General features: G+C 34.6%; 1 protein-coding gene across 1 annotated transcript; it reads right to left on the bottom strand.

The window, feature by feature from the left end:
• Nucleotides 582-13,799, bottom strand: LOC109226108. The gene is made up of 15 exons (XM_019390911.1): nt 13,593-13,799; nt 13,203-13,445; nt 12,086-12,145; nt 11,908-12,000; nt 11,089-11,317; nt 9,868-9,974; nt 6,456-6,518; nt 4,294-4,394; nt 3,550-3,644; nt 2,060-2,080; nt 1,890-1,985; nt 1,661-1,781; nt 1,380-1,559; nt 1,086-1,282; nt 582-661 (listed from the first exon to the last, which is right to left on the bottom strand). Exons 1-15 carry the CDS (start codon nt 13,596-13,598, stop codon nt 582-584), a joined length of 1,692 nt encoding a protein of 563 aa, XP_019246456.1. The 5' UTR covers nt 13,599-13,799.

The raw sequence follows: 16,665 nt of genomic DNA, 5'->3' as shown, positions 1-16,665 counted from the left end.
GTCATTTGACTACCTTTCGACTTGAACTTTACATTGTGTATCGTAGTTAAATTCGTTTTTTATGTATATGTACTATACGTTTAATACCTCTTTCGGCTTCTTCTGTAGTTGTCTTCTTTATATTTTCGCACTCCCTAGTGAAAATCCTAGGTTCCGCCACTGTCCATAGGTACATCTAGAGCAAAGCTGCAAGCCCTCTCTTCAAATTCTCTTGAGTCAAATGAGCATCCTTGACAACTAGCCACACAACGTGATACATTAAATGGTATTTCAGCTTCTGAACAGATTTCCAATGCCAATTGTAAAACTGCTATCCTGTAATACTACATTTTGCTCATCCTATTTTAGTTACATGTGCTACATATTCATCTATCATGTCATTTCATGAAATTGTGAGCCCTGATATCTAAAATGTCTGTACTTAGGCACTGCAATCCGTCTAATCGCCTTAACTTCATTCTTCGTGTGTCCGCCAGTCGTATATGTATTGTATCTTACCTTTACTTATCCTCAACCCTTACTCTCTACTCTCTAGAACAATTCTGCACAGTTCAAGCTTTTAGTTGACTCCCTCGCTGGTTTCATCCATTTAACACAATATCTTTTGCAAATAATACACCATGAACTCTATCCTGTATTATATCTGTTAGCTCATCCAGAGCTACAGTAAGAATAAGGCTCAAGGCAAATAGCTAATGTGAACCCACGATTATGGGAAACTTCTTTATATCTCCTCTCAACAGTCCACAGATTTTGTGATGGCTCCTATGTACATACCTTAGGCGTTCTCCAAAACTGGAAACTCTCTACATCTCATGGTTATTCTCTCCATATGACCCAAAACTGCAAATTCCTTATATAGCCCATCTGTTACTCTATTTTAAGACCTTGAGAAAGATCATTTGCACCACATACAAGCAATTAATGAATTCTTCAACCAGTATGACTTTTACAAACCATTTCATATCACAAAAGAGAGAGAGAGAGAGAGAGAGAGAGAGAGAGAGAGAGAGAGAGAGAAAGGGAGGGAGGGAGGGAGGGAGAGACCACGAATTATGGCTAAAAAGCATATTCATTTTCATTACCTTCAGGGTGAGAAGTTTCATTATGATCTTGATCATATGAGTCGTTATTCTCAGGAAAGGTGTTAACATAAGCTCCTTCGTCAATATCTTGTAAGCCCAAAGCAAAAGCTGCAGCACGACTTCTACCCATTTCTTGCACTACCCGTGCTGCTGCATGAAGTACAGGCCGAGAGAAACTGCGAAAAGAACTCTCCAATCTGCCAAAATGAAGGGTGTTATCTTACCAATTCAGCACGAAAAAGTTGAACCTATGGGTTAGGAGGGGGCAGAGAGCAATAGAACAAGCTTGAGAACCTCCTCATCACAAGTTTGATCAAAGGTTGAGGGCGCCTTGTCTTTGAAGACTTATCTTTGGAGGACTTTGACGGAGCTGCATCCTTTGATTCAGAATTTGAGTCTTTAGCTGATGGTGCTTCTGGAAGCTTAAGAATTTCTCTGGTCAGTCTATACCACCCAGCGGCTCGTTCCTCAGTCCTACAGAGTCCAGAAGTCCACAGAAGATTAAGTATTCATCAATCTTACAAATTAGGCAGTCTACAACATTAGGAAAAGAAAAGTTCTGTAGAAGGAGCTACCTCTCAGCATTATCAACTTTACCCAGCACACAAAGGATTGCCTCAAAACAAACTCTTTCACTAGGATCAAGAAGTAGCTGATAGAGCACTGAATTGAACTGAGTCTTAATGTCTGGCCTTTCTGCACATGCAATATGGAGTTCACCAAGCAATCAGCCATTTTATCTACTCCCAGTCTCCAAACAGAAAAGGAACTTGCTTGCTCAGAATACATTTCAAATAGACATACCATCTAATGACCGAGCTCTGGATATACTGTGGCACAACCTAGCAAGTGCAACTCTAGCAAGAACATCATGCATATGGAGTACATCCTGTAGAGCCCCTGATTCAAACAAATTCTGATAGTATTAGTGGCTAATAAATGACTGTGAACTCAGAGAGTTAATATTAACTTACCACCAGGCTGCACAAGTTTCCCTGCAAAAAGACAAAAAAGCTATAGTCAAAAACCAACTCTAGACCATCAATCAAATACATCAACAAAGAAATTCTACACAATGATTTCATGAAAATCACTAAAAGTATTCTTTCCCTAGGTCTTAGCATAAGACACCACATCATAATCTCAATAACAAACATTAAGACATTGCTACTTGTCAAGTGCAAACCCACAAGAAAACAAATACAGAGTTATTTATCTAAAAGGAATACGAATGCAGATAGGAAATGAAGTCCTCCTTAAAGAGTCCACACCCTGATCGCTATAAACTCATGATAGATTGAAGAATATCCCATAAGTCCAGAACTTTGGCACTTGCAGGTCCTTTCCTCAGCTTATTCTTCACTTCTTTACTAATTGAACTGTGTTTCGTTTTTAAAAAACACTGTTCATTCTACTGTTTAAGGTGTTCCTTCTCTTCCCTCTAACTGTTAAAGTGAGGATTCTCAAGTTTCTATATCTTTCCACGACAGAGCACTTCAACAATTTATCAAGAAATATTGTTCTTTTTCATATTTAGGGATGTGTGGACCTCGATAGAATTCAAATTTTTCAAAGGAGAAAAACCGAAACTATGGAACCTTTGCACCGTCCAACCGTTCCTCTTTACTTAACACAACTGCACTATTTATTTAACACCACTTCCCTCCTTCTCGTTGGCTTTTACGTTCTTTATCAAGAGATAGCACTATTTCTTCAAACACAATGAACTCCAAAGCGCTCCCTCCAATAAGTCTCAAACAACTAGCTATAATCAGATTTCGCTTGTTTTGTTATTTCTTTAGACTATATGGACTATAGAAACCTGGGATATTAAACAATGAAAGAGCTATAGTGTCTCTATCTTGTGAAGATTCTTGAAGCAAAGCACTAACCCTCAATGATTGGACTTACTAAGCCTCTAGGGGAATTAGTGTTCTTCAAGGAATCGATAGAGTAAATATTTCAATTAAGTCAATTACATGAGGCAAGGAAAAGAACAGAAACAGGACACGAAATGAAACATCCTTTTCAGTCTTTTGGGAACTGCTAAATAAAGGATCTCTCTTCAATGCATCTATGATACTTCAAGGCTTTTTCCATTCAACAGGTTTTTACCATTTGCCAGTTATCTCTACCCTCCATATTTTAAGTTCAGACACTTGACTGAAAATAGTTCTGCTTTTGGTAAAAATGGTGTGGTAAAGTGCTATATAAACCACCTTCTTTTTGTAACTTTTTTCTTTTGGGAGGAAAGTAAATGTTCCTGCACGCGCACCTACAGAGCTACAATTTAGGCGGAAAAATTTGCCAGTGTTCATTAACATAAAACAAGAATCAGAATAGCAATGCACAGTATTGTAAGTAAACACAAAATAGAAATTGGAGTACAGAAACTGAAGTTCTTCATATATTAAAGCAAAAGAAACAATTGCCAAAAGCTTAAACACCTTATTGAGAATATTACCTAATCCCATTGCAACTCCATATGGATCACTTGTGGCTAAGTCAGAGAGAATTTCTAAAGAATGCCGCACAGCAACTGGATCAGCAAATGAGACACTGTATCAACATATAAAATGCCTTAAATTTGGCTGTTCGGCAATGCAAATAAAATTTGAACAAGCTTAAATGTATTTTTAACAAAAACAGAATACTAATTATTTTAGTAGACTAGTAATGAGTTTGAAACACTGTTGCAGATGCAACACCGTATGACTTTTCTGCTCATTAAATAGAAGAGATCAGGTAATAGCTTATCAAGCCATGCTGAATTTCTGAAAGGCAAGAGCATATTTAATGGCCCAGGCCCCTTAGACCCAAGACAATGCTCTTGGTAAACTTGAAAATCGGGGGCTTGATTTTCACCTCTTGACGTTAAACCACTTCGTAGCAGACATCTCCAGGATTTATTAGGCAATCAATTTACCATATCCTCCAAAATATGCCAGAAGAACATGGTTGGACCATACTTCATATGGTAAAAGTCACACTAGTAGTCATACCAGCATTGGTTAATTAAGCAGAGTTTAGACGCATGGAAACCAAGAATAAGACAAAATTTTGTTTCAGCAGATATTAGTGTCTCTGATTACAACAATAGACCACTAATGAAATTGGATATACCGCAATTAAGTAGCAAAATGAGAAAAAATAATCAAAATCTTTGTCCATTGATTAGAAAAATATCAACACTAGGGAGCAAACAAACCCTTGCACAGCACGATGAAGGAAAGCTGGATTTCCTGGATCCAAGGGAAGTCTTCTCAACGCACTCAATGCAGCATATTGCAAATTACCCCGAATAATAGACTGAAAAATGAAGAAGGGGAGAAACAGTAAGTTGACTGCTTCCAAGCAGAACCATGAGATTGGTGAAAACTTGAAGCATCCAGCCGTATGATATCTATTTGTCCAACAGCCCTTACCCCACCCAACTACAAAAAGAAAGAGAATAATTGCATCTGCACTTCAACTTAAATCAAAACCACTTAAAGCAAGGCTCAGTTACTCAAAAACGCCATGAGTCGACTCATTCAGCAACTACATTTAGATGATCGTGAATCAGTCTAGAACAAGTCTGTAAACAGTAGAAAACCATATTGCAAAAGGTAATTATTATACAACAGATGGATCTCCAAGATAAAACACGGATGTAATTTCAGAATTTCAAGGAACCATTATATACCCGAAATTGGCTCGTGATAACTGTTACGTATCACCACTTCACCAGTGTATAGAACTTCATGCAGTTGAACTGTGTGAACCGTCTTGTCTAAACATTTAAATTATTTTTATTTTAATAAGTAATGTCATAGTGGATAGAACTATAAAGAGTAAAAACCTACACAAGAATATGATTCTCTACAAATAATAACCTCATATGTGCACCCAAAATTAACTAAAAACAAAAGATGGGCCCTCATTATAGCAAATCATTTTTCACACCTTCATATATTCTCTTGTTCTTGTTTATTTTTATTTTTTTGACGATGGTGTCTGGGCCACTTGGCGTACACCTGACTATTTCACCGCGCACCTGCTACCTCCCACCGACACAAGTATCGAGTAACTCTACCCAACAAGGCTACGGAAGATGCGATAAATCACTTAGTGTTTTTTGTCTCCGCTGGGATTTGAACCCGAGACCTTATGGTTCTCCTCTCACTTCATTGACCACTAGGGCACACCATTGGGTGCTAAAAAAGTTCTCATGTTTCCTTCCCTCCAAAGTATCTGTGTAATAGCCAAAGGAGCTAAATCCCATGCATCACAGCTTCTTTTCCTCCTGCAGAAAACTTAGTGAACGTTACATTCTTAACTGTAGCCGACATCCTAAAGTTTAAAGTGTTAGAGATCGTGCATTTTTATTTAATTTTGTTTGGTCTTAAATAGCCCCTTCACGTGCATTTAAAGCCACTCGAGATCCTCCTGCCACAGCTCTCTCCGTTTTTACTCATCAATTCTCATATCAGGATCTCGATTTTCTTTAGGTTTGCCCTTAATCTGGAAGCCACTTCAGACCACATCAAAATGTTCTTCAAACTATTGAGCTGGGCCATCTCAGAATCATACAGCATCAAAGTATCGTTCGTCCACCAATAGCAAATGAGATAAACTATAAGCTATTGATCTTTCCTCTCCTAGATGTGAATCCCTTCAAATACTCTGATGTCACTGCTCTATCCATTGTATTTGTTCAGTTCCTCTGTAACTATAATGAATTGCATTGTTGATAGAGGATCCTCTTGTCTCAAAGTCATCGACTCCAGAAGAAGCCTAAGAGAGTCTAATCATGATTAAGAACATTACCGACTCATTAGTGATAGAATAGATAGAAAAAAGGAATGTAGATTTGTTCCTCTTTTTCTTTTTCTTTTTCTTTTTTCCTTTTTTTTTTTTTTTTTTTTTTTTGTTTGATAAGAAGTATAGAATTATTATTTTCTTTACCATTTCATAAAAGATACATCCCTTGGTAGATACGTAAATATTATTCTATCCTAGCACATGCCATCTAAGTAAAGATGTATCTGCAATTATTAGTATTTTACAGTTCCAAGTCTAACAAAAAGATTGTAAAAGACATACTACCAACTCTTCTTTAAGATTCTGTAAAAATAATTTATCAAATAAAAATTGCACTCAGTTAATTATATCTAAGAGAGAGAGGACACGTCTTCAAACTACAAAAATCCATTCACATGTACATTGGCCCAAAGATTTCAGGTCATAGAGAAGAAATTTTGTGTTCCTGTGTATTGGAAAAATCTCCTTTCCTCGCTAGTTTGTAATATAAGAAATCATACCCAAGGAAAGAATAAAATAATTTGCAAACAAAATTTTCGATTTATTACTGTGATTTGATGAATGTACCTCCTTATCACCTCCTTTCGTCCCAAGGATGCCCTTCTTGCGTTTTTGTGGTGTATCAGCAACCTAACAATTGGAAGTCGTCAATAAACAACTTGAGCCAAACCTTTTCAATGATTGAAGTAGATAAAGTCATTAAAGAACCTTATCCAAAAAGAAAGCTACTCAAGAAAAACGTTTACAGTTGTTTATCTAACAAAATTTATGTGACACTATTTCCTTAATAGTCCGTTCCAAAAAAGAGCGACGTATTTCTATATTTGGTAACAATTGATTTTACCCTTCTCATCTAGAAGAAGCTTTTATAGCCACACAAATATTATGTATGTTCAAGGTAACAAGTTTCAAATGTTTTATAGCCCCACAAATGTTATGGGCATGTTTAAAATCACAAATTTCAAAAGTCTTCATTTTTTACTTAAACCCTGTCAGATTCAAACTATTTCACATAAATTAGAATGGAGGGAGTAGTTGTGTTTATTTGAGGCAAAAACTCTTAGTTACTAGAAAGCATATTTATGATATTTCTAGCATACTAGAATCAACAAACATAGTACCTGTGGTATAGATGTACTATTTGTTCTCATAAACCAAAAGCAGAAATGTTCTTTTTTGACAAAGGTAACAAATTCAAAAAATAGAAATATTTTAATAAGCCACAACCACAAAATGCTATAAAGCACACTTTACATCTTGGAAAGAAAGACAACCTGGCAAAAGATTAATTTTATGTGGAAGTGATAATGGTGCAGAAATAAAATACAAGTAACTGGCAGGGACATAAGTAGTTGACAATGGCTTCGTTCCTTTTGAAACTACCATCCAAAGACTCTTAGCTTTTTATTACCTCTCTGTAAGGACTTTCGTTCGCTTTGACCACAAGAATCATTATCAACTTTTCTTAATTTTTTTGGGATAAACCACATGAGTTCATAATTCACCAACAAGTAAATCATACTCGTACAGTCAAAAGCATTAGGAATTTAGGAATTAAACAGGGTAAGGGTTCCAAAGCACTTCAGTTGACAGATGGCGAATTACTGTCACCAAAGAAGCTAAGAATATGGAGGGGCAGGAAATTCAAAAATTTCAGGTCAAGAAAATTTGCCAAAAGGGGAAGTTAGAAAAACAGATTCTCCTAAGTATCTAGGTCCACAAGCAAAGGAGTGTATATAGGTGAAAGCAGGAAATTTATGCAAAAAAATAGGATTAGCTTCACCATGAGGAATCTGAATTTTCCTGGCAAAACTAGGACCAAAAATTGGGTAAGACCTGCTCTTAACATGTCCAATTTCACCGGTTCCCCGAATACTACAATAAGAATTCGCATTTGAACTTCAAAACATAATAGAAGCTCCAATAACTACTCCACTCGTCCCGATTTAATATGACATTTTTTCACTTTGGATGTCTCAAAATTTGACGCCATCTCATTTTCACATGACTTTTACCACTTTCAAGAATTTAAAATTCATAGAACTTTAAATATTTTGAACATTGAGGTGATGTTATCCCTAGTAAAAGAGTTTTTCAGAACTTATTTGTAAATATTATTATGTTGCCGCTAATATAATATATGAGTCAAATTAACATCTTAAGCTCTATATCCAATTAAATGCCATCATATAAAATAGGTTGGAGAAAGTAATAATATGCCCATTTAAAGAATTATAACCAGTGATTTATACGAATTTTACATTTGATGACTCAAAACACCACTGCGTTTTTATATTTTTGATAAGGTACTGTGTAATGATTAACATCTCTTGATAAAGATTGAATGTTCAATGTTTTAAAAGGCGGGGGCGTGAGGCAAGGCGTTTTACCTCTGACGAGGCGAGGCGTAAGCCTGAGACATGGGGCGTAAGTCCCACGGATCTTTAACTTTTACTAATTTCAAGAATTTTAAGATAGTATAAAATAAAAAATAGTTATAAAAATTACATCAAATCACAAAATTATAACAACTAATCTAATTAAAATACTTATAAATTATAATTCGACTATGAATAATACGTAAAGTATGATATATATCATAATATGCAAAGTAGCTGCAACGTCGTACAACTTAAACAACAAAAGTAATGTATTCGATACGAAATCTTATATGTATCTCTTAATGAGTAATGAATCTTGAAATAATTTCGATATTATAATTTGATATTTTTTTAAAATACTCCTTTTATAAAATATGCTTTTAATTTGAAAGAGAATTTATATAAAAACATAATTCACAATTTAAATATGACTGTCTAGCATCATTTATTTTTAAGTTTCAACAAGTTAATAAAGTGACATATAATTCACCATACTATACCATGATAACTAATTATTTGTAAATAGTTGTGCTAGCTAATACTGAGCTATTAAATTAATAAGTATTGTATCTCGTAAACGTGAAAAAACTAATATTTAGGAAAATAATCATAAAAATATTATGGACTATTATACAATAAAGACATAACAAAAGTTAATAAATAAATACTTTTTAAATGAAAGATTTATTTAAAGTTTACTATCATAGCAGTCTTAATGGATAACGTGCAATAATTTTTATTTTACTTATGACATAAAATACTCTCAACTTAATGATTTATGATGAAGAGAAAAAGTAATTTTAAATAGTCAACGATTTATTAAGAAAATTTGAGGACTTACAAGGTTAGTTACAAACAATTGCATAAAGTTCTATTAGGCGAGCCCAGCACGCTGGGCGTTGGGCGTGTCCGGGGCGTAAGTCCCGATGGCCGAGGCGTAAGTCTCATGGAACTAAGCCCCACATATAAGCCCAGGGGCGTTTTACGAGTGCTCCGCCCCGGGGCGAGTCCCGATTCTGCCTTTTAAAACAGAGGTTCTCAATAGTTTCTTTGGACCGACTCTGTCATTTGCTTTCTTTTAAGTTAATAGTATTTTTTTTGATAAATCAATTTTTAAGGTTAGTAATTAGTATGTAGACACCTCCTGCATAAAATGTCTATTACTTTAAATTGCATTTTGCAGCATGCGTTCATCCCTTAAGGTAAATACAGCTAAATACCTTATAATCTGATTTTGATGCGTTTAATGAAAAACGGAAAACATCTTTACTTCCTGCAGGAAAGTGACCCATTTTTATTTTTATTTTGATAAGGTGGAAAGTAACCCATCCCTCCTACTACTCCTTTATAGGAAGGAAGATATAACATCATAACAGGGAAAAATAAATTGGCTTTACTTATCAGGAAAAGAGGACCAGAACAAAGTGGAGACAAGAAAGCATATGCTTCATATGTACCACAACAACTCAACCACATTAATAATGAAAATGCAAAGTCATATGAAATAGTATGTAAAGAGAAGCTATCTGTACAAAGGGATGGATTTTTTAAAGCAAGTGTAAGAATATGTGGATGGTAAGATATATGTGTGGACAAACCTTATCTAGAATTCCAAAAACAATTTCGTATAACTTCTGCGAAATCTCAGAGCTGCTAGAAGGTGCATATGTAAGAGCCTTCAAAGCTTGAAGACGCCGTGCATGAACTTCAAAAACAAAAAGAAGCATCACCAACTTCATCCAGTTACACAAAAAGACAACCGTATGAAACAAAGTTATCTATTTAATAAAGAAGCTCTGCTTGTAGTGACGCTAAGTATGATATGTAGAAGTTAACAAACATCATGTGTAAGAAATTTCTGCCGACCCACTGAATCCTAGAGAATGAATAGATTCATAATTTACCTCTAGTCTGCTCTAATAGCAGCAAAATTCAAACAAAATAATGCCATGGACAAATTGAAGTGCATGGACAAAAACTTTGAGATTGAGATTACAGCAGAGCAACTATTTTTCTGGTGGGTAGGAATTCAGATTACAAGAATTCACCCACAGCCTATACATTAATCTTGAGGAGGATTCAAAAGGTTGCATTCAAGCAATGCTCAGGAGGTCAAACATCAACAACAACATACCCAGTATAATCCCACAAGTGGGCACTGGAGGTCGAACATCGAGAAGGAAAAAAGGTTGCTTCTTACATCCCCATTGTGGCATCATAATTATCCCACAAAAAAAGGAAAAAATAGGTTGGCTTCACAATTCAAACTTTGGATGGGTCATGGTTTTCCTGATGCAAGAAAACTTTGACATTCACTGATCTTTTGTCAAAAGACATGCAAGAGCCATGACTTTTACGGGCATAAACCAACTCTATAGGTCAATCCAAAAAGCATTTGACAATTTGACTAGAGAGGATTTTAACAATAACAACAACGACCCAGTGAAATCCCACTAGTGGGATCTGGGAAGGGTAGTGTGTACGCAGAACTTACCCCTACCCCGAGGGGTAGAGAGACTGTTTCCGAAAGACCCTCAGCTCAAAAAGACGAAAAGAAGACGAAAAGAGGCAATATATCCGTACCAACAATAAAAACCATAGAAAACTAGAGAGGATTTTAAGCGTTTTCTTAAAAGCTGCTTCCATGTCCTTCTACACAGTCATTTCGTTACCTTTTTTAATAGGTGATAATCGTACAGTTATTTGGTTACTTCTAAGTTATATCTCGTTCTCTGGCATGATTTTTTTTTTTTTAAAAAAAAGAATGATAATACATGGATATTGCAGCTAAAAGGGTGAATAATAGTAGTAGACTTTACATTCAACATCTTCATTTAAGGCTTCTGATGTTAACCGATCTACTATTCTAGGTACAACATCAGCTCTTGTCACTCCTCCACCTGCATCAATATCAGCTAAAGCATCCCAGTTTGGTGTAGGAATCCCACCACCTGAACTTACACCTTGCGAACCACTATCTGAGAGAATTCGGGCCAGGTAATAATAGACATAACGTAGAACAGTCCGGTCCTCACACTGTTGATCAAGCTGTAATGTAACAAAAAGAAAGAAGAGTTGGCCAAAAAAATCACAGTTTATCATAAAGCTTAAACGAAATTGAAAAGTTCATTAGGTCCAGCATAAGAGCAATATAAGGAAAAAACAAAAGGTCGCTCCTGGCATATGAGCATAAAACAATTTTCACTAATTCAGAGTTTCCTTAAGGAAGCTATAAGATATTTTTAAAAAAACACTTCTTTTGCTAAGTAGAATAATTCACAATCTCCTCCAAATAAAAAGAAAAGAACATCAGCAATAGCAAACTCCAGCAACTACCAAATCCTTCACCATAAAGGCAAATTTCAACTTCTTGTTCCAAAGGAAATGCTAAAGAAACAAGAAAAATACGATTACTTGTCAAAATGCATGCATTCAAGCTATAAACACTTATCTTCAGCTCGGCTGTAATTGAACATCATTTCATGCAAATAAAGGTCACAAACGCTCAATGTATGCTCTTTTTTGGTATTATTCTCTACTCTTGCAAGCTAAAAGTTCTTTCTAGAGCTTCTTTTTATCTCTGGGAAGAAATAGCCAATGAAATGCAGAAACAAGATTATAGAAGTCGTAAGCCATACCATAAGAAGAGATGGTGCTAAAGAAGGGTCAACAGAATTGTATACGGCCAATTTGGGGAACACATGATGAACCAATTGCCTCTGAGAACTTTTCTGCAAGTAATCACAAACAAAAAGTGAACATTTTAAAGAAAGAAATTTATCCAGTGGAAAGTACAATGTGAGAACACTAATGTACCTGATCAGACGTTGCTGCTAGCTCGTGGATACTCCTTGCAAGTTGTGCATAAGAAACTGGCTGTACAAAAATGTCAAGCAAACTGAGACAGGTACACTAGAAAGGCACACTAGAGACGAGATCAGAAAGATTCAACCAATGTTTAGTCAAAGACGAAAGGTCCCATTGCCTTAAAAACATACACCATTAAGGTTAGCTAGGTCTAGTCCTATAATATGAATCCCTAAAGCTGGCAGAGACATATTTCCTTCTATAACACCTACAAAAGGGTGGAAGAGTTATATGAGTATACCCGCAATAAACGTGTGCATTGTGCACAGCCAAGGCTTAGAAGAACATTTATGCACGAGAATGAAGTACGCAAAATTAGAGATGATTGGGTGTATTCAGTAAGCAACCATATTTGTATGGTTTCTCTTCTTTCTAATATATTATGCACTGGAGCTTTTCCCAAATCAACTAAACACAAGCATACATTGGGGCTTCCAAGCAACCCTGCATTGTTATGTGTCAAAACGCACAGTCAACATAGTGTTCAAACTCATGTGCCTTTCAAAACAAAGGGTGTCCGAGCCTACTGCATAAAATTAGCCAGCCTTGTGGCGGCAAAAGGATTAGACCTTCCCCCATGATTGAAGCACGGCAATGAGACAAACTCAAGGCCCTTCTTGCTCTAATACTATGTTTAATTGTATGACCACCTCATTTAAAAATTTAAACTATTAGAGATGTGACATTTTAATTTATTTCTTTTAGATCTGCAACAGCAGACATTGTTAGTGCATGGGCTCCAGAATTAGGATTAGATGACGAAAACCAAAATTAAATTATGAGACACTACTTTGAAGAAAAACAAAATGATATCAAATAAGTCATAAAACAACTACGAATCAACACCTAAAAATTGCAAACTAATTATGAGCTCCAGATCACTTCAATAAGAGTGATACATAATAACAACTTCTACTATGCCTCAATTTAACAGCAGCCGGGTCAACTAGATTCTTTTATGACCAGAAATCCATTGTTTTTAATTTGGACACTTAGGGATACATGGGCCTGCTACTCTACTCTTCTATTTGGACCTGTAAAAGAATAGTATTATTTAAAAAGTTACCTTTTTCTTTTGTTTCTGAGGCATAATGTTGGCACGAACAGCCTTAGCAGCAGAAATGGTATCACTTTGGATCTGCATCAGTGTGCCCTTCTTCTTCCGATCCGTTGATGCGGAAGCCGCCACAGTAGCCGTCTGTGAAGGTAGTGAGGGTGGCGGTGCAGCAGGCGTCGACTGTGATGAAGTGGAGGAGGTGGATGATGGGTCTGATGTTATCAGATCCATTAACGTCGTACCCGTCGAATCCTGCATCATTACAAAACCACAAAATTAATTTAGAATAGAAAAAACCACAAATCAAAATGAAATTAAGGTAAATTTGTGATCAGCTTTTTGAGCATTTGATGGGAGATGAAATGTAGAATGGGAGAATGAGGTTGGTAGGAAATTTACTGCCATGATTGGGTTTGATTGGTTGGTATTGTTGAAGTGAATGGAGCAGAGAAACCAAAATTATGAAATGCACATTGATGGAGAGAAAACTCTGTAAATTCTTTGTTTGTTTGTTTGAAGAAGACGAGTTTCTGCTGCGTGGTTAAACGGGTCGGACTCTTTCCTTTGCTTTCGGTTCTATTGGGAAGTTACACCTAGATCCCTCCTTTATGATTATACAACACTCGAAGTTGGCACTAAATACCAATTAGACCCTTTAACTATTTTTGTGACTAATCATTTGTTTGCACTTAACGGAGTTCTGAATCTTAATCATCCAGATCTCACACATTAAATGCGTTTGTTTTTAAAGTTTTAATCTCGATTATTCAGATCTTAATCATTAAGTGTGTTTGCTTTCTTTACTCTACAACCATTTAATGGGTCTGAATAGGTCTATATGATTAAAATCTATAACAGAGACTTAATTTTATTAAGATGCTATCATCCATAATCATTATTAACTACCGCCACCGCCTACCATTATCAACTACCACCACGCCACCACCATTATCCTCAACCATAGTCGCCACCATTATCGCTATTGCCACCCCTCATCCCTACCACTCCTACCACCATCATTCTCAACCACAATAAACACGCATCCACCACAACTAACCACCCCATCACCATCAACAACCATAGCCCGCACTGCCATCATTATAACCTACCCTACCACCCACCCCACCCACCACCACCTTCCTCAATCACAATTACCACCACCGCCCGCAATTATTAACTATCACCATCCCCAATCATAATCACCACCACTACCAATCACCACTAGCTGCACCTCGAACCACCACCATCAACCCAAACTACCATCAACCACCGCCTTTAGTCGGCATTCACTCATTAGCCATCACCACCAACATCTATCATATTTTAAAAAACTATATATTTTATTGATTGAATATTTGATTAATTAGTATTTCATTTAAATTTTATGTTTACTAATTTTTAAATAAAGATAAATTTTATACATTTAGATGTTAAAAATCAAACAGTCTTAATCATTTAGTATCCAGATCTTAATACACATCTTAATATTGAGATGTGTATTCAGATTTAGATGTCTTATCTTAATACAGATCTTGACATTTAGATGTGTATTCAGATTCAGATGTCTTAATCTTAAAACAAACAAATGAGGGACAAATGCACTCCAGCAGATCTCATGCGTAATTTTCAATCTTCATAACATGCCGAACTAACAAATTAATAAATGACACGTATAATTAAAAATAGTTTAAAATACCTTTTTTTATGAAGTAAAATCTATATTATATTAAAAGGAGGGTAGTGAAGCATGACATAGCCAAGTGGCATATTGATAACATCCCACTTGGCACTTTTAAGACATAATCAAAAGATTTAGACAAATCTAATAAGGACTAAGACAAATTAGATTTGATCAAATTTTATTTATGGTCGATACCAATTAACAGCTTGTTTAGATGGTTGTTACCAATTGTATTGTATCATATTATTACGCTAAATACGATGTTTGTTTTGATTGTTACTTAAATTTTATTGTATCGTATCGTTACATAACGACGAAATGTGCCACTTTATGTAACGACCAATTTGGTGTGGTCGCGTCGTTACCTTGTCTTTTTCTCTCAATCTCACCCTTCATTATAATTAAATAATTTTATTTTATCATTACCCTACCTTTTTATATAATAATTTTATCTTGTATCATAATTTTTCTTTATAATATTGCAAGTTTATTCTTCATATTGCTGGTGTGTGATATCATGAAACGATGGCAAACGACACAATCTATCCAAACATTGTATTTATCAAATGATACAGTACAATACAATACAATACAGTACGATACGATACATTATGAAACGATACGCAACAACCATCCAAACAAGTTGTACGATTGCCTCTTATATTTATAGTAAATACATTGTGAAAGCTCTTCAAATATAAGGATTCCTACAATTATTCACCAATCACATGATTTGTTTTCTTATATTTTATAATTTTTATATTTTAAAAACATTACATAGAGAAATAAAATGATAGTGAAAATAACATTACAACAATTAGATATAATGTGTTCAAACAAATAAGAAAGTAATTTTTATAATTAATATATGAATTCAGTGCAATTTATTTCAGTTTGAAAACATAAGATGATTGTTTGAAAATGCACTCCAATTTAATAAATAGAAGGATAAGACTTATTTGAATTTGAGATTAAAAAAAATTAAAATATGATAAGAAAAAACATATTTTAGAATATGAGCAATGGAGTCAAAGTTACTATTAAAATAGTTTTGAACTATTATCTGTATATATTAAAATGTGTATGGTAAAGCTGGATATTAAATACAAACAAACTAATAAAAAAAGCCACATGATAATTTAATACTATTAAGTATTGAATAATATAATAGCAAAATAAAATAAAAACAAACAGAGAAAATAAAAAACATCACAAAGAAAAAATAAGGATAAACCTTATCTAAATTTGAGTTGAGAAAGCTTGTTTTGTAAATCTATTATGATAAAAAGGTCGTAGCGTGGCTACGGCCACATCAAGTCCAATAATTAAAATTAAAAAGATATTAAATATTAAATAATATCAATAAGTTAGAGATAATGTGATAATATTTATATAAAAAATTAGTTTAGAAAATAAAATATAGTAAATATATAATATTTAAAAATATTATTAATAAATTGAAATAATTTGCATTTAGAGTATGACATTAAGTCAAGTGGTGTATTGAGAAAATACCACTTGGCATGTTTTAGACGTAATTGAAACAGATTTAGACAATTCTAATAAGGATTAAGAGAAATTATATTTGATCAAATTTTATTTATGATAAATATCAGTTAAGATTGCCTCTTATATTTATTTTTAGTAAATAGATTCTGAAAGCTTTTCGAAAATAAGGATTCCTATAATTATTCACTGACCACATGATCCGTTTTCTTCTATTTTATATTATTAGAAACATTACATAGAGAAAATGTGATATTATTTCGATTGTAGATAAAATATAAATGT

This window comes from Nicotiana attenuata, chromosome 5 (genome assembly GCF_001879085.1).
Source record: "Nicotiana attenuata strain UT chromosome 5, NIATTr2, whole genome shotgun sequence".
Classification (NCBI taxonomy): domain Eukaryota; kingdom Viridiplantae; phylum Streptophyta; class Magnoliopsida; order Solanales; family Solanaceae; genus Nicotiana; species Nicotiana attenuata.
Note: the sequence above shows the minus strand (reverse complement) of the source record. Positions and strands in the feature narration are given on the sequence as shown.

Coding starts and splice junctions, on each gene's coding strand:
- LOC109226108 (XM_019390911.1), bottom strand. Junction 9,975..11,088: donor CTTAAATGAAGATGTTGAAT/GTAAAGTCTACT, acceptor TTGTTTTTGAAG/TTCATGCACGGCGTCTTCAA. Junction 1,283..1,379: donor ATCAAACTTGTGATGAGGAG/GTTCTCAAGCTT, acceptor TCATTTTGGCAG/ATTGGAGAGTTCTTTTCGCA.